The 23,119-nt window shown below is 44.7% G+C and overlaps 1 protein-coding gene across 4 annotated transcripts in view; it reads right to left on the bottom strand.

Moving 5' to 3' along the window:
* DSCAML1 (DS cell adhesion molecule like 1) overlaps positions 1–23,119 on the bottom strand; it is a 516,476-nt gene that overhangs the window by 27,471 nt on the left and 465,886 nt on the right. For 2 of the 4 annotated variants that reach the window (XM_078682268.1, XM_078682269.1), the window contains exons 30-32: positions 16,488–16,640; positions 15,525–15,719; positions 14,123–14,449 (exon numbers count right to left, since the gene is read on the bottom strand). In XM_078682268.1, the coding sequence (XP_078538394.1) occupies positions 14,123–14,449; positions 15,525–15,719; positions 16,488–16,640 (675 nt within the window). The remainder of the gene's footprint in view (positions 1–14,122; positions 14,450–15,524; positions 15,720–16,487; positions 16,641–23,119) is intronic. The other 2 variants (XM_078682271.1, XM_078682270.1) reach the window with 1 other exon arrangement.

The following is a 23,119-nucleotide window of genomic DNA, read 5'->3' as shown; positions in this document are numbered from 1 at the left end:
TGTAAAAGCACAACAATGCCTTGTCAGGGTTTGTAAGTGCTATATAGTGCATCTACAATACATTATATAAATGTAATACCATAGCACACAGCAGTCAGGCAGTTGATTGTAGGTAATAAAGGGCTGCTACAGCCTGACACTCTTACACTCACAAAAGTCAAAACTGCTAATGGTCATATCAATCACCCAGTACAATATCAGTCAACAGCAAAAGAGCACCCATCTCGAACTGAACAGGCACAGTATAACTGAAGAGATCTGCCATATACCACTGGCCAATGGAGGACTCTAATTTAGTCCAACACTAACGCAGGTCCCGACTAGCAACAAAGTATGGCCACTTCTTGTCATCTCACAATGAAAATCAGATATGGGATGATATTAACAAATTCTATTGCAGCAGATCGCTCCACTACTTCTCTCTTTAACCTATGCCTGTTCAGGACCATCAACTTTAAACAAAACATCTATGAATGGACACCTCAGTACAGTAACAAGATAAGTGTACTACAGGAAATGCCAAAAAGAGACCTGCTCAAATCTGCCAGCTTACTAAAAACCCTAAAATGCGTGCCTATATCTCACACTTCTTCATCCATCACACTACTAAGAGTTGCGTCCCATAACTCAAAGACTGCATCTCTGTGGTCATCACACACAACATGGAAACACTTCTACATAGCATTAAAATAAAGACCACACTCTATCAGTCACACACCCTATACAGCTTCCCCCAGACCTGGGAGATGCCACACCCTGTCCTGAGGCCCATTTGACACCAGTACAGGTGGGATGTTAGCTATGAAAGTAGGCGTGTTGCACCACCAGGCTAGTCACACCCCTGCCTGATGTGCTCCACAAAAGAAAGGTTCCATCTTCTTGTTTTTGGTGCCATTAGGACCTCTGGGAAAGGGTTATGCCCACTCCCCACAGGAAGTGGTCATATAGGGTGTGTAGGGACCCCAGGGGTAATTAGCCCATTGGCTACTACTCTTCACTCCCATTAACACCACTAAATTTAGTATTTAGGTGATCCCCTGACACCGGGAACTCAGATGTATCTGCCTGATGAAGGAGGTCACAGAAGGGTTGAAGACATATGAACTGTGGACCAGCATCTACCTTGGTGCAAAACCCTGCTTGACTGCTGCTCTCCCAACAGTCACCAACAAAGACTCTTCCAGAAGCGGACCAGCCTCCCCAAACCCTTGGAGGTCTGCCCAGCACTTTCTTGATCCCGCAGCATCTCCCCTGGAGTGGAGGAGACACTTCCCTTCACCAGCAGACACCGACTGCAGCTGCCGGTACAGTGTTCTGTTGACCCCTTGGGCCTACTGAGGGAGCAGCACCACAGCAAGAGGTCTTCATTTTACAGAAGGTCATATCTGACTCCCTGCCAAGTTTGGTGAAATCAGGCCCCCCAGGAGCCGCCCTGCACCAATACCTGAGGTATAGAACCAGTTGCAAGCACCAAGGATTGTTTGAGTTCAGTGGGAACACCACCACCTCCGAAACTTACCTGCATGCTGAGGGACTCTGAGAGAGCCCAGCTCCATACCGCAAGTGGCCCTGCTGTGTTTCTTTTCTCCCTCTTCTGCAGGTACACCAGGAACTGTGAGAGCCTCTGACTCACCGACCTGCCAGACAAAACACCTCTGCATCCAAGCTCCCCAGCCCGGGCTCACATAAACCGATGGTATCTCCTGAGACCCTCAAGAGCCAAGCACCCCCTTGGGTTCTGCTGGATTGGGCCCTCTACTCCCCCCTGCAGCCTTTTCTTCCAGTTACTTTCCCCATTGACTTTATCAGGTATTGTTCAAGGATAAAGTCGTGCAAAGCATTTCTGCAACCGGACACCCCAGGGCAGGTAAACTTGAACTCTCTGTGCTTTCTTTGACCTTGGCCCATACTTAACTTAAGTCCAGAAGAACAGTTCTGTAAGTCATCTCTAAGTGTACCTATGCAGTGTATGTTCCTCCCATAGGATAACATTACAGCGTTCGAGGCTCATGTCTCAAAGCTGACACTGCAAATGTTCTACTGTTTTTACAGTAAAATTTGATAACATATAAAGGACTTACCTGATTCAGATACTCTTGGTGTTTAAAATTATATAAAAGGATTATTGTACTTACCCTGTAAGCATATTCTCTTGGAATGTAGTGCTATAGATTCACATGCTTTGCATACTCCTGCCATCTAGTGTTGGGTCCAGATGTTTGCAAGTTGTTTTTCTTTGAAGAAGTCTTTCGAGTCACGAGGTAAGGTGACTCCTCCTCTCGGAAATAGTGTGCATGGGCATCGACTCCATTGTTAGATTGTTTTCCCACAAGAGGGTGAGAAAGGAGTATAAGTAAGTGTAAGTAAAGAGATGTCCATGCATATGAAATTATGATTGCAAAGACTGTATAGCAGGTCCCTCTAAAAGTTGTTTTCTTGTTGCAGTTGCTTGAAAAAGTGTACATAGTACCACCCGTCCTACATTAGCTTGTTGGCGTGCTAATACGTCCACACAATGGTGCTTAGTAAATGTGTGTGATGTAGACAATCTAGCTGTTTTACTAATGTCAGGTATGGGAATGCTGCCTAAGAAAGCCATAAATGCCCCTATCCAACGAGTGGAATGTGCTATGGGGGTATAGACAAAGTTCTTTTGGGTATGAGCTAGCACATCTGGATGTATTCAATGATCCATCTAGAAATGCCTGATTTTGAAATGGGTTTCCCTTTATAAGGGGGAGCAAACGCAATAAAGAGTTGTTTTGTCAAAAATCTTTTGTCCTGTCAATATAATATTTTAATCCTGTTTTGACATATAATCTATGAAGAGTCCTTTCTGCCACAGAATCAGGTTGAGGGAAGCAAACAGGTAGTTCAACCAATTGGTTAATCTGGAAATGGGACATTTCCTTTGGAAGGACTTTTGGGTTGGTACAAAGAACCACCCTATCCATATGAAGCTGGAAAAATTGCTCTTCTAAGGTTAGTGCATGGACCACACTGACAAGCCTTAGTGCGGTGATGGAAATTAAGAAAGCAACCTTACAAGAAATAAATTAGAGGGGGCAATTGCTTAAAGGTTCGAAGGGTAGACCCGTGAGTTTTGTTAGAACAATATTGAGATTCCATGCGGGTGCAGGTGGGACCCTGTGTGACATTACTCTTTTAAGGCCTTTCACGAAAGCCTTACTACTGGCCCTTGAACAAGGATAAGTGTTGCCTGTTTTGAAGATACGCGCCCACTGCCGCAAGATGTAGTAGACGTATGGCAGTTGATGAAATGAAAATGTTTTGCTATTTTGTTCGTGCTTTGTTCTCATGTTAAGTTAGCATTTGGGGCACCATTTTAGGTTTAGCCGCCATTTTGAATCATGTCGTCAGCTATGTATTCCCTGACTTGAGAAAGCAGGCTGTGGAAATTTTAATTTCTCCAAGGTTAGGCCTTGCTCTGCTAACAATAATTATTTTAATATTGCGTGTGTTTTCGCCTGCTTACCTGAGCTGTTTACTCGTAGCCTCCTTCCCCAGCGCCCCGGTCTACCACGTGGTTTCCCGCTTGTTGTGGAGGGCGCCGGCATAGATCACAGGTCATTTCCTGATTGGTGGTGAAAGTCACGAGACGTGTTAGCGGTCCAGCACTTTCCCTACTTAATGCGCATGGCAGGCTCCGCGCGCAGCGGGATCTACTACCTGAGGAGATGTTAGGGAATCAATGATCGGATTTCTAGCTGAGACAAAGTCTCTGAAAGCGATATTATGACAGTGGGGGCAGGCGAGGCAGCATCCCTGGCCCCTGGCGCGGTTGTGGCGCCAAGACCGCGCCAGGGGCCAGGGATGCTGCCTTGCCTGCCATTTATGCTCAAGTAAGGACTTGCTACTCGAGAAAGGCCCTGTTAGAGCTTAGACCTAAAGCCAAGGTTTGTCATCACACTTGTGAACCTGAGGCCCTACTAGATAGAAAGTACCAAGGGTGTCCAAGCTGTGACACCAAGCCAGGGGCCAGGGATGCTGCCTCGCCTGCAATTTATGCTCAAGTAAGGACTTTCTACTCGAGAAAGGCCCTGTTACAGCTTAGACCTACAGCCAAGGTTTGTCATCACACTTGCGACCATGAGGCCCTACTAGATAGAAAGTACCAAGGATGTCCAAGCTGTGACACCAAAAAGAAGCTCAAACTGAAGATCCTGACCGATCCCACTGTCATTAAGTCCGCCTCTAATTTGAATGTTGCGCAAGGGTTTCTCATTAAAGCCAGATCTATGGTAAAAAATAATATCGCTTTCAGAGACTTTTTCACAGCTAGAAATCCGATCATTGATTCCCTAACATCTCCTCAGGTAGTAGATCCGATAGAGGGATCCCAGGATCTGTGGGACAAAATAACTGCCTTTTTTCATGCCAAAATCTCGGATAGCTATGTTGCGCTGGAATCTGCAAATTCTCATACTAGACTTTCCACCCTTCCCTCTATTTTGGTGGAAAAGAGTCTGCCTGGTGAGCAGACTCCGAGTCTTTTTTCTTTTCCTCCCTTGTCACTTGAGATTGTGGACCGGCTTCTAGATAGCATTAACTCGGGCTCCCTCCTAGACCCGTGACCGCTTAAAGTGCTGAAAACCTGCCAGGAAGTGGTCATCCCGCCTCTTATGAAGGTTATGAATTGTGCCATTTCGGAGGGAGTCTATCCTTCCCTATGGAAGACTGCGGTCGTAAAGCCGCTTTTGAAGAAGCCTGCTCTAGACCCAGGCGTTTTAAAAATGTTCACCCCATTTCCCTGCTACCCGCCCCTGCAAAGATGTTGGAGGCCTATCTCAACCTCCACCTCAGCACCTATCTTAAAGACCATCTCCTTTTGGATAGATCACAACATGGTTTCAGGAGATACCATAGTACGGAGACTGCCCTCACTGCAGTCGTTAACAATATCTGTTCTCAGGTTGACAAGGGTCATACCACTCTCCTGGTCCTGTTGGATCTCACAGCGGCCTTCGACACTCTGTCTCCCCATATATTGGTGTCACGTCTTAGAGAGATAGGTGTCGGGGGCCCTGCTTTGAGTCTTCTTGCCTCATGTGCGGTGTTCTTAACTGAAACCTGGCTACATGAAAGTGCAGGTCCAGATGTAGCTGCCTCCCTGCCCACGATCTATGCCATTGCTAGAGTGGACAGAGTGAGACAAGTAGGGGGTGGCATTGCTGTGATCTTTAACAGGGATTTTAAGTGCTACCTTGAATCGGTTGACAAACCTGGTTGCGAAGCAGCATTTTTAAAAATTTTACTTAACCCTAATTTTATGTTTTCTGGTTTTTTAATTTACCGGCCACCTGGAAATAGTAATGCTTGGGCTGCTAATCTTGCCAATTTCATCTCACCTTACTATCTCAACGCCCAAAATTTAACCATACTGGGAGATTTAAATCTTCACCTGGAAGATAAATCAAACACTATTGTTACTAACCTCCTTGAGGACCTCGCCGCTTTTAATATGACTTTGCAAAATGAGGGCCCTACGCACAAAGCTGGCCATTTGTTAGACCCTGTCATATCGAGTATAAAGGAGCTAAAGTGGCTAAAAACCGACCCCATTTGCTGGTCAGATCATTTTCTAACACTTTTTAGTATTACCCTCAGAGAACCCACACACTCATGTTCCACCCGCCCACCGACTCTCATGAGAAATTGGAAAAGGTTGGATTTGACTGAATTGCAGATTGCATTGAAGAAATCTCCCCCTGTTCTGGGTTGCGACATGGATAATAACGCGCTTGTAACTCATACATGGTTAGAGAAGGCGGTTGATACTTGCCTGCCCCTTGCTAGGTGTAGAGGGAATGTTCATCGCCCACCTGCTCCCTGGTACACTGAAAGTCTTAAAATAGAAAAATCTAAGTGTAAGGCGCTTGAAAGACAATGGCGTAAACACTATGACCCTTTAAAAAAAGAGACCTATCGCAAGGCTAGAAATCTTTATCATTCGGCCTGCACGAAAGCTAAAGCCTGTTATGTAACGGAAACCATCAATACTGCTGCAAATAGATCACGTACCCTTTTTAATACGGTGAAAGAACTAGCTGGAGCTAATTCAATGGCTGCTGCGTGTCCTCTTACTACCCAGAAATGTCAAGACTTGGCCACTTACTTTGTGGAAAAGATTGAGACCATCATCACTAACATTAATCCTCCTACTACGGATGACAGAGAGGACTTTCCTCCGATCACAACTGGAGGGTGCCGGCTTGAGTCTTGGCCTCTTATTACGCTGGACGCTTTGAAATCTCTAGCTACCTCCATCGAGTCAGGTTCCCCATGTGATCCTCTTCCTATCAGTATTCTGAGCCAGTTGGATGACCCCGCCCTGACTATCGTTTCTGAGACACTTAATGCCTCTATTCGATTCGCGAAAGTTCCAGCGGCATGGAAACACGCCATGGTGAGCCCTTTGCTGAAGAAGCCTACTGCCGACCCTGAGGTGTTAGCCAATTACCGTCCTATCTCCCTACTTCCTGCCTTCTCAAAAATCTTGGAGAAGCATATTCACAGTGCTCTCAGCACATTTACGGAAAAAAACGGCTTGCTCCATTTCTCCCAGTCAGGCTTCAGGGCTGGACATTCCACCGAGTCCGCCCTTCTGGGAGTCACTGAGAAGATTAGGGAGCTCTTGGACGATGGGCAAACGGTTGCACTTGTCCTGCTCGACCTTAGTGCGGCCTTCGATACCATCTCTCACTCCAGACTGCTTGCCAGGCTGGGTGAGGATGGTGTCGGAGGGGCAGCGCTGGATTGGATTGAATCCTATCTTTGCAACCGTACCTTCCAGATCGCGTCATCTCAGGCTCAGTCGGACATTTTCAGCTCGCCCCATGGCTTGCCTCAAGGTTCAATTCTGAGCCCGCTATTTTTTAATCTGTACCTTCGTCTCCTCGCTGACTTAGCGGAGCGAGTTGGCTTAGAATTAATGACTTATGCGGATGATTCGCAGATTATTTTTTCTCTCTCAGTGCTCAAACTCTCTCTCTCATCTGTGCTTAAACTTGGCCTTCATGAAGTCTTCAGCTGGATGTCAAATAACCAGCTGAAGCTCAATGGGGAAAAGACTGAGATTCTTCTCTTAGGTAAAAATAGGGACCTCTGGAAGGACACTCATTGGCCGCCATCCCTGGGTGCTTTTCCTACACCAGCTACCGAGATTAGAAACTTAGGGGTGCACATCGATGACACATTATCGATGAAACAACAGGCCAATAAAGTAGCTGGCATCTGCTTTACAATTCTTAAATGGCTGCGCAAGATTATATGGATGCTGCCCTCGGTCACCCAGAAGACCGTAGTCAATGCCCTCATTACATCACGGCTTGACTACGGTAACATCCTTTACCTGGGTTCCAACCAAGCTGTTATTAGACATCTCCTGCTTGTCCAGAATTCTGCAGCCAGGCTGTTGTGCAAAATCCCTAGAACAGCGAGGATTTCTAAACACCTTAAGGACTTACATTGGCTCAGGGTGGAAAACCGGGTACGGTTCAAGGCCCTGAGTTATATGTTTAAAATAAAGGCAGGTACCGCACCAAAGTATCTGCAAAAACTGGTTAGGCCTTATCTCCCCACACGCAATCTCCGCTCCTTAAATGCAGCGAATTTTGCAGTGCCCAGATTTAGACTGGCTAGAGTCGGAGGGAGGTCCTTTTCCTTTTTGGGACCGACCCTTTGGAACTCCCTTCCTCTTGTTATACGAAAGGAGGAAAACTTTGCCAACTTCAGGAAAAGCATTAAGACCTGGCTTTTCAATAAATAATCTGGTCTCTAGTCGTTTTTGCTTTTGTACAGCTCTGGTTCCATAGGCCTGGCGCCGGGAAACCCTTTGTGGGTATCTGTGCGCCTTACAAATGCAAAAAATAAATAAATAAATAAATTGCCTCCTTTCTTAATGAAAGAGAACAGAGAGTGAAGCTGGGTCAGTTCCTCTCTCCTAAACCCTTGCACTGTGGGGTTCCTCGGGGCTCTTCATTGAGCCCTACACTTTTCAACATCTATGTGGCCCCCCTTGCAAGGGTGATGAGATCATTTGGTTTGGAGGTGCTGTCTTAAGCAAACGACACCCAAATAATGGTCTCTCTCACACATTCAGTAAAGGATTGTGCCCAAAACTTCAGGAGCTGTATGAAAGCTGTTTCCCAATGGATGGTGGAGAACTTCCTGAAACTGAATGGTGAGAAAACCGAGGTACTGATTTTTGATAGTAACCAGGAAATTTGGTCTAGTGACTGGTTGCCGCCCTCGATTGGGAAATGCCCCTGTCCAGTCCACCATGGTAGGAACCTGGGGGTGATAGTGGATGCTGCTCTTTCCTTCGATCGTCAGGTAAACAGGACTGTCGCCACCTGTTTTGGGATCATTAGGATCCTCAGAAAGATCTTCCACTATCTCTCCCCTGACTCTCGTAAGCAGGCCACGCTGGCCTTAGTATCCTCTAGACTGGACTATTGTAATGCCCTTTACATGGGCATTAACAAGAGTCTCATCCATCGACTTCAAATGGTCCAGAATGCTGCGGCGAGGATGGTGTTGAATCTCCCTAGATACGGCTCAGCCTCATCTGCACTCAAGAACTTACACTGGCTTCCGATGGACCGTAGGATCACGTTTAAGATCCTGTGTCTGACTCATGAAGCCTTCTATGGCGCCGGTCCGGAGGGCATCAAGTCACTTGTTCATCATTATACCCCTAGCAGATCCCTTCGATCTTCTAATAAAAATGTTCTCGCTGTTCCTATGTTTTTTAAGGCTAAATGAGGTGGCAGAGCGTTTTCCACTGCGGCGCCCGGACTGTGGAATTCTCTCCCTCCAGAGCTCTCAGGGCAGCCCTCACTCCTTTTGTTTCGTAAGGCCTTAAAAACCTGGCTTTTCTCTGAGGCATACTTATAAGCTTGCCCCTATTGTCTTTGTGTTGGATGCACCGCTCTAGCGCCTTGATGCCCTTGGGCTAAGTTTGCGCTGTATAAGACCACATTCATTCATTCAACAAATACACTGTTCTTATTAACACTTTCCTTTCCCATAGATAGAGGCTTTCTTCCCTAGCCTAGCTGTAGACACGAACAGAATGACTTTGGTATGAAGATAATGTGTGCCCAGCCTCAGAGTCGAAACTCATCTTTCTGTACTTATTTGTTTTAGCTGCACCTGCTAGTAGATTTCCGTTATGGGCGTGACTTTCTTGGTTTAGACATGTACATAATGTATCTCTATGTGATATGAAGGCAGTCCCTCGGCAGCAATCCTAGGAGGCTGATCAGATGGGACTCCGCTCGAGTGTACCGGAATAAAATATACTTGGTTTGTATTCTCTACTGTGTTCATTTGTATGGAAGGCTGAGAGGTGGTCGCGAGTGACCCGGGTGACCCTAATCGGGACACATCCTACAAAGTGTAAGCAAGGTCTGAGCATTGTAAATGCAAGAGGTAACAAATAATGTTTTGTACATAGAGTGTTGGCAGATTTAGATATCAGAATTCTATGCCTTCATGGGCCAAATCGCTAGGTTTAGCGCTTTGGGTTTGGATGTCCGATTTCGCCATGGCGCCGAGTGAGCAGGTTTGAGTTGAGGTGAAGCTTCTCTTGTGGAACTACTGAAAGTTCGAATACTGTGGTGAACCATGGTTCACAAGCCCATGTGGGAGCTACCAGAATGAGGGAGAGAGACATTTCCTGGAGCTTCCGTACCAGAAATGGAAGAAGAGGGAGAGGTGGAAAAGCATAGGCAAATATTACTGGTCAATTCATCCAAAGGGCACTGCCATTGGATAGAGGGTGTGAGAACCTGGAGGCAAAGTCTGGGCATTTTGCGTTATCTGCTATTGCAAAGAGGTCTATCTGTAGAAACCCCCACTTGTGGAAGTATGAGGGGAGGACTTGGGGTGGAGGTTCCACACATGGACTTGTTGCTGGATCCTGCTGAGAAGGTTGGCAAAGTCGTTGTCCATGCCAGGAAGATGTTCCGCTAACAAAGGGATCTTGATATGTATTGCCCAATGCCAAATGGTCTGAGAGAGGCATGACAGAGTGTGTCCCCCTGTGTTTTTGTACATAGTAGATGGCTGTTATATTGTCTGTCTGGACTAAAACAACTTTGTCTATGAGGTGAAGTAGAATTTCTTTTAACGCTAGGTGAACAGCTTGAAGCGTTGAGTAGCTGATATGGAGACTATGGTGTTTGGTGTCCCAGACACCTTGAACTGTCAAATCTTGCATGTGAGCCCCCAATCTGTTGTTAGCATGACCTGTGCAACAAGGTCAATGAACGGCAACCCTTTTAATAGGTTTTGTGTGTTTCACTACTGCAGAGAGTGATGAGTGTGACTGTCTACCAACACTAGCATGGTGCCATCATCCCCAGAAGAGGCATGAAAGTTTTGACTGTTAAGTATTGATTAGCTTGAAATTGTGGCAACAGTGTTTAGAATTCTTGAATCCTGCCTGCATTTGGATAGGCTAGACTTAATTGAGTGTTGAGCGTAGTCCCTAGATATGGTTGCAGCTGTGAAGGTTAAAGATGGGATTTTTGAATATTGATAGTGAATCCCAGCTGATGCAGAAGATTTATGGTAATCTGAGTGTGTTGACAACACAGGAGATGTGTATTGGCGTTGATAAGCCAGTTATCTAGACATGGGAAGGCATGAATGTTTTGTCTGCATAAATGCACTGCTAAACATTTGGTGAACCCTCTGGGTGCAGTGATGACTGAATGGACTGACTTTCAATTGATAATGTTTCCCTGCTATCACAAACCTGAGGTGTTTGCGATGTGCTGGGTGAATGAGCATGTGAAAGTATGTGTTCTTTAAGTCTAGTGCTGCCGTAAAGTTGCCTTGCTATAGAAGTGGAAGCACTTGTTGAAGTGTGATCATAAGGACGTGTTCTGATAGTATGTAGTGATTCACAGGCAGTAGATCTAAAATAGGCCATAGAGAGCCATCCTTTTGGGAATTAGGAAGTACAGGGAGTAAACTCCTGACGTTTGATGTTGTAGAGGAACCAGCTCTATAGCTCCTTTGAGTAATAGAGCTTGCACTTCTTGATTGAGCAGTTGTTGATGTTCCAGAGAAAGTCTGTGAATGTGAGGTGGAATATTGGAAGGATTGCTGATGCGCTCCAGGCAATAACCATATTCAACACCTACCTGTCTGTTGTAGACTGCTGTAATCGACCCCAGACAGGTGTAGGATGATTGGGGGAATAATAAGTGAGTCACTGTTTGTTGCGGAAAGGGTTTTGTGGGTTGGTGTACCTTTGTCCACCTTTGAATTTGTTACCCCTGTATTTGCCTCTAAAATATTCTCTAGATGGAGATGAGTTTGTAACCTGTATGAAGTGGTTTTGGAGCTCACTCTATAAGAGGAGCAATGAAAGGAGCCTCTAGGAGTAGGTGTTTCAAACGCTCCCATAGATTTGTCAACTTCAGTATTTTATTTTCATTTTCTCTAAGGCCTCATCGACTTCTGGCCCAAAGAGATGCTCCTTATCAAAAGGGACATTTAATAAAGTTTGCTGGACTCCTGGCTTAAATCCAGAGATATGCAGCCAGGCATGCCTTCATAGGAGGACACTTGTATTGATGCCTCTGGCGGCGGTATCAGCAGAGTCCAGTGCGCAACTGATGGAGGAGTTGGAAACTAATTTTCCTTCCTGAACTAATTCTTGCTCCTTCTTTTTATGCTCCTCTGGGAGATATTGAAGGAGTCCCTTCATCTCATCTCAGTGAGCTCTGTCATACCTGACCAACAGGTGTGTATTTGCAAGTCGCCAATGATTGGCAGATTGTGCAGCAACTCTTTTGTCTGGCGCATTGATAGGTGTGGGTACCTTATAAGGACGTGGTGCGCCTGCTGTAGTTTGTAAATTTGCTCTTTAAGGGCATTTGAGACAACTAATGAGTCTGGTGGAAGCTGGCCTTGAATAAAAACTGGATCAGATGGTGCAGTAATATTTTTTATCTACCGTAGGGTTAATGATGAGAGCACGTGCAGGGTTCTTAAAAAGATCATCTGCAACGCGCATCATGACTTTCAACATTGGAAGAGATTGAGACGTACTCTGTGTGGTGCACAGTGTCTCAAACAATCTTCCATGGATTCTTTGTGTGGAGTAACCCCAAGGTAGCTGCTGCCCTAGTTATAAGCTCCTGATATGACAAAGTATTATCAGGAGGCGAGGGTTTGGCAGGATATAGGTCTGGATCTGTAACTAGCTGCCTGGGGTCCGGTAGTGGTGGTGCTCCATAACCGTCATCATCTCCTGCATCTGCCCCTGGGTCTGTGTGTGGAGAACCCAGAGGTGTAATGTGGAAAGGATTGTGTGGTGAATGAGGTGCAGGAGGTACAGGCAATGAAGCTGGTGGTATATGAGATGGAGAAGATGGAGGGACAGGGTGCAGAGGACTGGTAGCTTTGTCCTTTTTCTTAGGTATTGGGAGATCAATGTCCTGTTGGAGAGAGTTTTGCCTCTTAGTAGAAGGCACTGTCGCAATCTTTGTGATAATGCAGCCAGTCTATAGTTGTATATGGATCTATTTTTATTTCAGATCGAGTTTTTCCTGCATGGAGTCTAGGATTGGCTCCAGGAGTGTTGTAGGCGCCAATTTCTGTTCGGTGCCGAAGGTTTCAGAACCGAACCTGGTTTCACTTTCCGAACTGGAAGAGTGGAAGCCGAAGAGGTGTTATTTCGGCTTGGTGTGGAGCCAGAAGGCTTTGTACAAGCCAGAGGGTGGGGCAGCTGAAGCTGATTCTCGTTGCTTACCATGACCAAGTCGCAGTGCAGGCCCGGAAGCCTTTTGCTTTATAGGAACTGAAGGTTTTGGTGTGGCAGGTGAGGATTGGAGTACTCGCAGCACCTTGACCCAGCGGAAGATCATGTAACTCCAAATCAATTTTGAACTGAAAATGCCCTTTCCTCCTCGGCAGCTGAAGCTTCGAGATCTTTCTATTATGGTTCGATATCTTGTTTGCCCGAAGATATCGGGCGTGTGTTCGATGTCACGTCTCTGCATCGTGCCCAACAGTCCCACAAGGTCTTTGTGGATCGAAACAAACAACAGGCTTTAAAATCTTCTTTGCGCTCGGGGGATAAGCACAGTTTCCAAACTCGTGAAGATCGGTCGTGGGTACCTGGAAAGGCACTGGGAGCAGAATCGAAATGGAGTTTGTTACATTAACACAGTATCATTGATGGAGCTGAATCAGTGTAAGGTTGCCCGTACGGGCGAGACCCAAAGGCTGCAATCGGAATGTTCGGACCCGACGAGTGAGAGTCTTCTGAATTTTGATACAAACGGGATGGAAACTTATTCGAAAACAATGCCGACAAGGATAGCGTGAATTAAGCACCGAAAGGATCCCGAAAATGGTCTTGAACTGGAGCACTGTAATACGTGTCCAAACCCAATGGTGGAAAGAAAACAAAATAAACAATGGAGTTGATGCCCATGCTCACTATTAGAGGAGGAGTCAGCTTCCCTCATGACTCGAAGGACTTCTTCGAAAAAAAATAACTTGCAAACATCCAGACCCAACATTAAATGGCAGGAGTAAGCAAAGCATGTGTATCTACAGCCACTCATGCCTCGAACATGAATGTTATTTTTCTAAATTGGTCTTAAGTTTCTTCTCGAGTGTGTCTCATTTATTGACTTTGTAAGTACAACAAATGCTTAACATTACCCTCTAATTAATATGCCTAAACTGGTTGCCCATACTACCACAAAAGAGAGCATTTGGGATTATTAATTTGAGCCCTGTAAAACAACAAGGGTCTACGCAGTGTACCTCATCATGGTAACCTACATAAAAATCCAACTTGCTACACTAACAATGTAGGCAAGTGTTTCAGAGACCCACATGGGGTAGCAAGTGCAATATAAATGTTGCAATAGAATACAAGACAATCTTACTCTGCTTCGGTATGTGTGGAATGAAAAGACTCCCGGTAAAAGGTCTGTCATCTAATGACTGGTCTAGGTACAATATATGGGTACACATTGTACCAAGTTTCCATCTTTAACAGACCCAATAGCTCAATAGAGGTAAAAAGAGGGGTTCAGTTTGAAAAGTTCAGTCTGACCCAACCCACCTGATGTACACTTACTCTTGTTGGCTCGATGAGGGATTGGCACAGCCACGTTCTTGCAGCGGTCGCTCTCCTGGGGTTTGGGTGGCGAGGCTGTGAAGCGGCAGATGCCAGGCTCTGAAGGAGTGCTGGTGGAGGTGATGCTATCAGCATTCTCATTGGTGCCAGTTGTCATCTGGTCCGATGAACTGTCTGAGATAAAGCATTCCGTGATCTCGAACTTGGCATGCTGAAGTTGCTCTTCTAACTTGGCATGCTCGTAGGCCCGTGCCAACTCCTCGTATGTCGATGATGCGCTCTCTGTAGACACCATGCTGTTGCGTCCTTTGTCTGAAAGCACAGTAAGAGGGTGTACAGGTGACCAGATGCAGGAAAAGGCTGTCAAATGCCTGCCATGACTGGAAGGCCTGTTATGTAAAAGACCAGCTTTACTTAGCCATTAATTTGGGTTTTCATGCATGGAGAGTCTTATGCATAGGCAATAACACCACAGATACAGGAACAACCGGATGTAGAACTATGCAGATAAAGATTAAAACCTGTGTACTATGATTGCCTCAGTACCCCTATAATGGCCTTAAGATTCAGAAGTTCACAAAATGTGTACATAGATATAGCATTAAACACCTATATTGGCTACACTGTCATCCTAAACGTACATATTGTTTACACATTGCAGGCATACACATACAGGCCAATGACTTTTAGGTCACCTGCAGCTGTGTTATAGAAAGGGTGCTTGGGGCATTTGTGCCCACTTCTTGGAAACTCAGGGCAATGTGGCATTACAGGAGGGACCTTAGATGCTTGTGCAGATCTTGGCTGAGGAATTTGAAGGGGGTATCCCTCATCGGCATTGAGATGCTACACCTTTGCCTCTGCATCACTGCTATATCACAGATGTGGGTACAGAGGCAAAGAGGCGATCAGGAGGCAAACTAAAAGTATGCCACTTAGAGGTGGTGCACAGTTAGTGTAACCTTTGACTGTGCCCCTTAAAGGGGGAAGGGGCTCTCAGGGAACCTCCGGAGAACTCTGCAGGTAGGTGCAGTCTCTCACTTTGCTTGCCTGCAGGGAGATCTCAGCCCTCCAACACTGAAACACAGACCAGATTGCTGTCTGCACAGTGAACGGCAGATTGGTGGCTTTAGATAGCAGGTCTGTCTTTCACTAATGTGCTGTTTCAACAGCAGATGCAGGTTCATGCCTGTACTGAGAACAGTGCATTTGCTATGATACAGCACCCATGCAAGCACAGACTTAAACATGTGCCGCAGTGTAGAATAGGACAAGGTGCCATACCAATAATGCAGCGAGAGAGAAGGTTTACATGTATAATCACCATTTGACTTGCAAAAGTAAATACCCCCAGAACACGTGATCTTAGCAGGCCTCGTCTCTTTACCTGTGTCCTGAGATAAGCTGGCACTGTAGCTGTCGCTTTCTGCAGCAGTAATACCATGTTGGGACCCTACTGTCCGCCAGTCCGATGTCAGAGTCCGTGCTGGAGTGGAGGCCTGACATTTGGTGAGTGTCCATTGGCTAGAGTATCGGTTCCGAGTGCTGTGCGCAGATTTTACACTCTTACGGGAAACCGGATCTGGAGAAAAGAGAATTAGGAGGTTTCATGTGCACTGGGGTTGTCCAAGAGTCACTAGGGCGAATGATACTTGGGATGACCTTGGTTAGGAGTCAACTCTATGGTCCTATGCAGACATAACCCTAGGGCTACTATGATAGAGACCCCAAGTTTTCCAGAGCTAGATATAAAACATGGGACTCTCAGAAGCGTTTAAATCAAAGGATCGAGATACACGTGGTTAATTTGCAATAGATGCAGGACAACTACGTAAGCCCATTATCCTTGGTCAAAAATATACAAATTCAGTTATCCTGGTACAGATATTTTCCACAAAGGGATTTTTGGATGCAGGCATTCACCAGGAATTCTAGCATAGAGATTAGCCTACAGGGGGCATCAGACAAAAATAAACCCTCAGGGTTTTTGGGAAAGGATATCCATCTCCTGTGTCCAAGATAAACACCCAGGTGCCTTCTGTGCACAGTATATAATCTGGCCCTTGGATTCCTCAAAGACAGAAATTCACACAGTATCAAGTAGACTGAACTGCAGCGTTACAACACTGAAGAGAGATATTTTTGGAATTTAATGGTAAACATACTCTCCAGCCATAGCAGTACTGGTGCATATAGAGTTGCACTCAGCAAGCATTGCAAGGACAAATGTGTGTGCCCTATTTGACACATAAGAAATGCTACTGCTATTTGTGAGGACAGAGCCACACAGTACTTTGTGCTCAAGATAACTGGATTGGCCAGCACGTTTTTGTGCAGTTTTGGTACTTACTGGTCCCGGGTCGGATGTCGGACATGTCAATCAAAGGTCCTGTGTTTTGGACAAGCGCAGGATGATGCAATGAGACACCCGTACAGAAACTTTGGGGATTCACAGCTTGGTTGAACTCTGTGTCTGTCACAGGAATTGTAGCCTTGTCATCCCCTGTAAGAATCAGGTAAAGAGAAGGTCAGCAAAAGTTTTTTTCTGTAAATATTCTCTCAAACATTTCATACACAAAAGGGCCGGCCTTTCAAAACACATTGGTTATCTAGGCACATTAATATATATCAGAAAAAAACGAATACCTATCTCCTATGATCTATACACTACATTAAGTAGACCTTTGATAATGTTTTAATTCATCTATATTTCAAATATTTTTACTCTCAGAAATAATCATTTGAAACTAATTTTTCCTGTCTGCACTTTTTGCAACAATTTGTTTTATCACATTTATTACTTCATGTCAATCCAATGCCGCATGTAAAAAAAACAATCAAACAGAAACATATTCTTCTTGAGCAAGAGAATGGTAAATTTTGAATTGCGTTTATAGTATTTAAACGTCCGAGCATCTATCCACAATCAGTGTTAATGCAGCCTTCTCTAATAGTCGTTCTTTGTTCTTCACAATATCAACTGTTATTTAATGGCCTTCATCAGGTTATAGTATTGTTTGCGGATAATCCTCATCTTAATTGTTATAATCAGATGTATCTACAATACAAATATTACTATTACTACAGCATATATAGATCTAAGGAAATCAGTATATTTCACAAGGGATACATTCACATTTATACAAATAAAATTAATACATACACTTTCTATAAGACTTTTTATTTAATCCTATCTTTTGTTCATCATATTCAAATCATCCTCTTAAATATTATAGTGTTTTTAGCAGGATAGCACAATGTGTTGTCTATACGGTGGCCTGTTTCTCAAATTGCTCTTAGTCATTATCAAGATTCATTTCCTATTTTTTAATAATCACTGTCCAGGTGAAGTAATCTATACCCTTATTTAATCCAATATTTAAAAAAAACTGGCACCTGTTCAAGTCACCTAATAAGACAATTGTCTATCAATCACATTTTACATTTCCTGAGCTATTTTAATCATATTTACATGAAATGTTACTTTCATTCTGTATAATGGGGGAGTGTTTCATACATCTATTGCTTCATATATCTCACTGTATCTCAAATTCTTATTAGTTACAGTACAAGACTCGTCTTCACTGTTACATAATTACATAAAGGTTTGATTGCGTGGCTCACCTTCACTATAGAGGTCCTTTCTTTCCACAAGATCACCTAGTAAAATGTGCTGATTTTATTAGATCAATATATGTTGCAGTGTTAGTAATATCTGTATTGTGGCTACACTGGATTATATCAATTAAGATGATTAGCAGAAAAACAATACTACATCCTTATGAAAGTCATTAAATAAAAAGCCGAAGCTATGGATTCGTAGTCAAATTTGTGAGAAGCAAACAATGGGTATAAGAGAACATTAATTAATGGTTGATGGATTTTTGAGGATTTAAATATATAAAGGTAATTCAACATCTTCCATTCTTTCACCCAACATTTTAACGATTAAAGGGTGAATGGGTTTCTCTTTGGTTAGTTTGTTGTATTATGTATCTGAATGATATAGAATAAGAAAAGTGATGAAAAACTAGTCTCAAAAAATTATTTTGAATTATTATTTCTGAGAGTACATTTTTTTTAAATAGAGGTGAAATAAAGGAACAGAGGTGTGCTTGGGGTACTTTATCATAGGAGATATGCATTAATATTTTCTGATATATTCTCCCAAAACACACACCCAAACCGAAGGATAATTTAAGCAGTACAGCATGGCCAAGATGCTATCTTCCCGAAGAACATAGCTTTCAAAAACGTTACCTTTTATGATTTAAGACATGAACGGAGCTTCTTCCAGATATTAATCTTGTCTGAAATAATCCCTCTAAAGAGTAAACAGTTTGAGACCTGAGAAGCATCCATCTGGTTTCTCCCATCATACAGTATAAGGTGTCTTTTGCAGTCGCCATCAGTATCTGCAGTGTCCACAGCTTGTTGGCACCACATGCAATTTTCAAATGATGCTTTTTCCTAAGACGCCTAAACAAGCCTTTAATGTTACAAGAAGGCGAAGTTGTGCAGATTCGTACTCCTTACCCAATATCTCCGGACTGCCCTCATGCTGCTGCACTTCGAAACCCATTTTGCACAAGTGTCAGGTCCTTTGCTTGTTCAGCATGTCTACAAACACTCATGCAGGAGGCCATTAGTATGCTGAATAGCCAGCCAGGTGCTCGTAGACTTCTTTTTCATTCTCTTCCCAGGTGTGGGCCAACATACTAAGAAATTGTAGCCCTGAAATTGCAACGGTTCCTCCACCAGTCAGCTTTGGCTGTTCTCACTGGTTCTTTGCTATCTCTGGATCTGCAGTTTCGGTGAGGGCATTGCTGTTCTGCTTCCTACAGTAGATTCCTGGGATTTCTTTACTGCCTTCCACTTTATCACTCAGTGTGTTTCTTGTGCTTTTTGATTTAATAATTTAGAACCATGATCTGTCATCTACAAAATCAGAGTTAATAGTGAATCCAATTTTCTCTACTTTGGGCTAGATTCCAAAATAAAAGTTTTGCTTTGCTGGCGAGGGTGTGGTCTTTTGGGTCACTTCCGCCACATTTGGAGGGATCCGGCCTTTTTGGGAGGAGATTCTCACTCATATTAAAGATATGCTGAGCTACCCAGTCCCGAACTCTATTGCGGAAGTACTTATGGGTATCAGAGATCCAGAATTGGAACATCAAACGACGGCAGACAAAGATATAATGTGGACTTGCTTGGGGGCTGCAAAAATCATGATTGCGGCGGCATGGAAGAGGAAGGAGGCGCAAGTGGTGTCACTTTGGCATGCACGCCACTGGAGAATCCTAACAATGGAGAGAATGGCGGACATCTTCAGGGACGCGCATAAAAACTTCGAATACAAATGGGGCCTGTTGCTTTCCTTTCTCTCCAAGGGTCTTCCCTCAGCGGTGTGCCCGCCTTCCTTACAAGCACTTCACCTATTCCAGCTTTAAGTTGGGTCCCACCCTCGGACTACACCTGCCCGGATATATTGGTGATTACCCAAGGACAATGCACTTAACCAGGCCCTGGTCCGTCACACTGGGGAGACCACGATTGCCTGATCGAGAAGGGATAAGGGAACATCCACCACCACTGAAGGGTTGGGGGGGCGGTTCGTAGTATAAGGAGATTGTTTTTTTTGCCTTGTTTGCATATGATTGCACTGCGGTTATTGTACTAAGAAAATGAACATGGCCTGAAAACAGGGAGGGGGAGTATGGTGAACCCATATCAAGAGAAACTGGACTTTAATTTAGAAATACTTCACTGAGCGGGGTACTATATATCAAACCTCTTGGAAACTTATTGTAATGTGATTCTGCTTGGTCATGTTGAATAAACATAATTTTGACAACAAAATAAAGTTTTGCTAAACTTTGTGTACTTTCATTGCCTGTAAGGATGATCTGTAGTTTAAGATCCAAAACTGGTACATTGCTCTAATTGGGTCTTTACGTTTATGTTTTCTGTTGCCTCTATTAACATGAACACCACTTAGTATGTTTCTCTCTGCTACGATGAAGAACTCTCTCCCATGCTTTTAAAGCCTTTGACTTGTTTCTAACTTGGCATGACATCATTGGTGTTCTTGAATCATTTAATTACTGCTAGGTTTCATATACATACATGCTGCTTTCCTTTTCCTGTGCTCCTGTCTGTCTGTGGCTCCTTGCAATGTCTTGTAAGTTGTTAAATCTGTCTCTAATTACTAGAGTTAAACTCCAAACACTGTTTGTAGCTAGCTAGGAAGGCTGAGGCATCCATGGTAGAACAGAAGGTATTCCTTTGCCAAGCTTGAGAGCTTGCTTCCTATTGCACAAACACGCTGATTTTGTTTCATTTGCTTGACTATGTTTTGTGCTTCCTTTGTTAGACTTTTTCCTGAAGAATCACCTTTATTATCTGCATACCTTGGCTGAGCATTGATGTGGTACACTCCCTGTTTACATCTTGAGCCCAGTTCCTGCAATCCTTAGATCAGTGAAAGGAACCTGGATGTCGGATGTGCATGAATCTCCGAAATGCTTCCAGCTTCTCCACGGCCCCCACTTCCTATTCCCAAAGAGTTTATGTAGCGCTTTATACCCCTGATGAGGCTGTGAAGCATCTGATTCTGGGCAGCCATTTTGAGGGCTGTGTCGGATTGCCCTTGAGCAAGTCCTCCACACCATCAGAAAATCACTCCTGGTGTAAGACCTGTAGAGATACTGAAACTGATCCAGAAGAAACAGACAAAGACACATTTGATAGCCTAAAGTACATTTCACTGTGGCCAACCAAACCCAATGACCTATCTGCACAGTACAAACAGAAGTGCTCAACCGGTAAAACAAAACACATGCAGCAATTAAAAATAGGTCCAGCTGTGACAAGCTTCCATGTCCAACTGTTGGACACAAAAACACAATCAACTTTCAGAAAATGAGCGTGTGCACAAACACGCACACACCCCTCCACCTACCTTTACGAGGAAAAAAACATTGGCTTCAAATAATAGCGCGTTCCATAGTCCAACTGGATACTGAGGCATGTTGTGGTTTTAAAACAGATTCAGAAAAGGGGGGTGGTGATGAACAGAGTGCCTGAATTAAGCAGACCACTCTTACCCAGTCCAAAGATCAGGGCTTGATCCATCACCGTTTTTTAGCTCACTGCACCATCCCAGCTCAGAACTTGGCTATATGCAAATTAGTCTGTTCCTGTCCCAGTGCATGATGGGAACAGGGCAAACCAAACTACCAAGCCAATTCTTATACTGGGAAGGAAACAAGCTTCCGGGGACCGGTTTCTGCCATTTCAGGCGTCGTCGGCCCGGCTTGCTTGAATCCTGATGGTGCAATGAGCAAGGGACTCACATCTGAGTATACCCTTCCACGCTTATGGTGGACAAAATGATTCAGAAAAGGGGGGTGGTGATGAACAGAGTGCCTGAATTAAGCAGACCACTCTTACCCAGTCCAAAGATCAGGGCTTGATCCATCACCGTTTTTTAGCTCACTGCACCATCCCAGCTCAGAACTTGGCTATATGCAAATTAGTCTGTTCCTGTCCCAGTGCATGATGGGAACAGGGCAAACCAAACTACCAAGCCAATTCTTATACTGGGAAGGAAACAAGCTTCCGGGGACCGGTTTCTGCCATTTCAGGCGTCGTCGGCCCGGCTTGCTTGAATCCTGATGGTGCAATGAGCAAGGGACTCACATCTGAGTATACCCTTCCACGCTTATGGTGGACAAAATGATTCAGAAAAGGGGGGTGGTGATGAACAGAGTGCCTGAATTAAGCAGACCACTCTTACCCAGTCCAAAGATCAGGGCTTGATCCATCACCGTTTTTTAGCTCACTGCACCATCCCAGCTCAGAACTTGGCTATATGCAAATTAGTCTGTTCCTGTCCCAGTGCATGATGGGAACAGGGCAAACCAAACTACCAAGCCAATTCTTATACTGGGAAGGAAACAAGCTTCCGGGGACCGGTTTCTGCCATTTCAGGCGTCGTCGACCCGGCTTGCTTGAATCCTGATGGTGCAATGAGCAAGGGACTCACATCTGAGTATACCCTTCCACGCTTATGGTGGACAAAATGATTCAGAAAAGGGGGTGGTGATGAACAGAGTGCCTGAATTAAGCAGACCACTCTTACCTAGTCCAAAGATCAGGGCTTGATCCATCACCGTTTTTTAGCTCACTGCACCATCCCAGCTCAGAACTTGGCTATATGCAAATTAGTCTGTTCCTGTCCCAGTGCATGATGGGAACAGGGCAAACCAAACTACCAAGCCAATTCTTATACTGGGAAGGAAACAAGCTTCCGGGGACCGGTTTCTGCCATTTCAGGCGTCGTCGGCCCGGCTTGCTTGAATCCTGATGGTGCAATGAGCAAGGGACTCACATCTGAGTATACCCTTCCACGCTTATGGTGGACAAAATGATTCAGAAAAGGGGGGTGGTGATGAACAGAGTGCCTGAATTAAGCAGACCACTCTTACCCAGTCCAAAGATCAGGGCTCATTGCACCATCAGGATTCAAGCAAGCCGGGCCGAAGACGGCTGTAATGCCAGAAACCGGTCCCCGGAAGCTTGTTTCCTTTCCAGTGAAGAATTGGCTTGGTAGTTTGGTCTGCCCTGTTCCCATGATGCACTGGGCCAGGGACAGACTAATTTGCATATAGCCAGGTTCTGAACTGGGATGGTGCAGTGAGCTAAAAAACGGTGATGGATCAAGCCCTGATCTGTTGACTGGGTAGGAGTGTTCTGATTAACTCAGATACTCTGTCCATCACCACCCCCTTTTTGTAATTATTTTGGCCACCATGAGTGTGGAAGGGTATGCTCAGACATGAGTCCCTTGCTCATTGCACCATCAGGATTCAAGCAAGCCGGGCCGAAGACGGCTGTAATGCCAGAAACCGGTCCCCGGAAGCTTGTTTCCTTTCCAGTGAAGAATTGGCTTGGTAGTTTGGTCTGCCCTGTTCCCATGAT

This window comes from Lissotriton helveticus, chromosome 3_1, assembly GCF_964261635.1.
Source record: "Lissotriton helveticus chromosome 3_1, aLisHel1.1, whole genome shotgun sequence".
In the NCBI taxonomy this organism is placed as follows: Eukaryota; Metazoa; Chordata; class Amphibia; order Caudata; family Salamandridae; genus Lissotriton; species Lissotriton helveticus.
The sequence above is the reverse complement of the archived record's forward strand: the minus strand, read 5'-3'. Positions and strand labels throughout refer to the sequence as shown.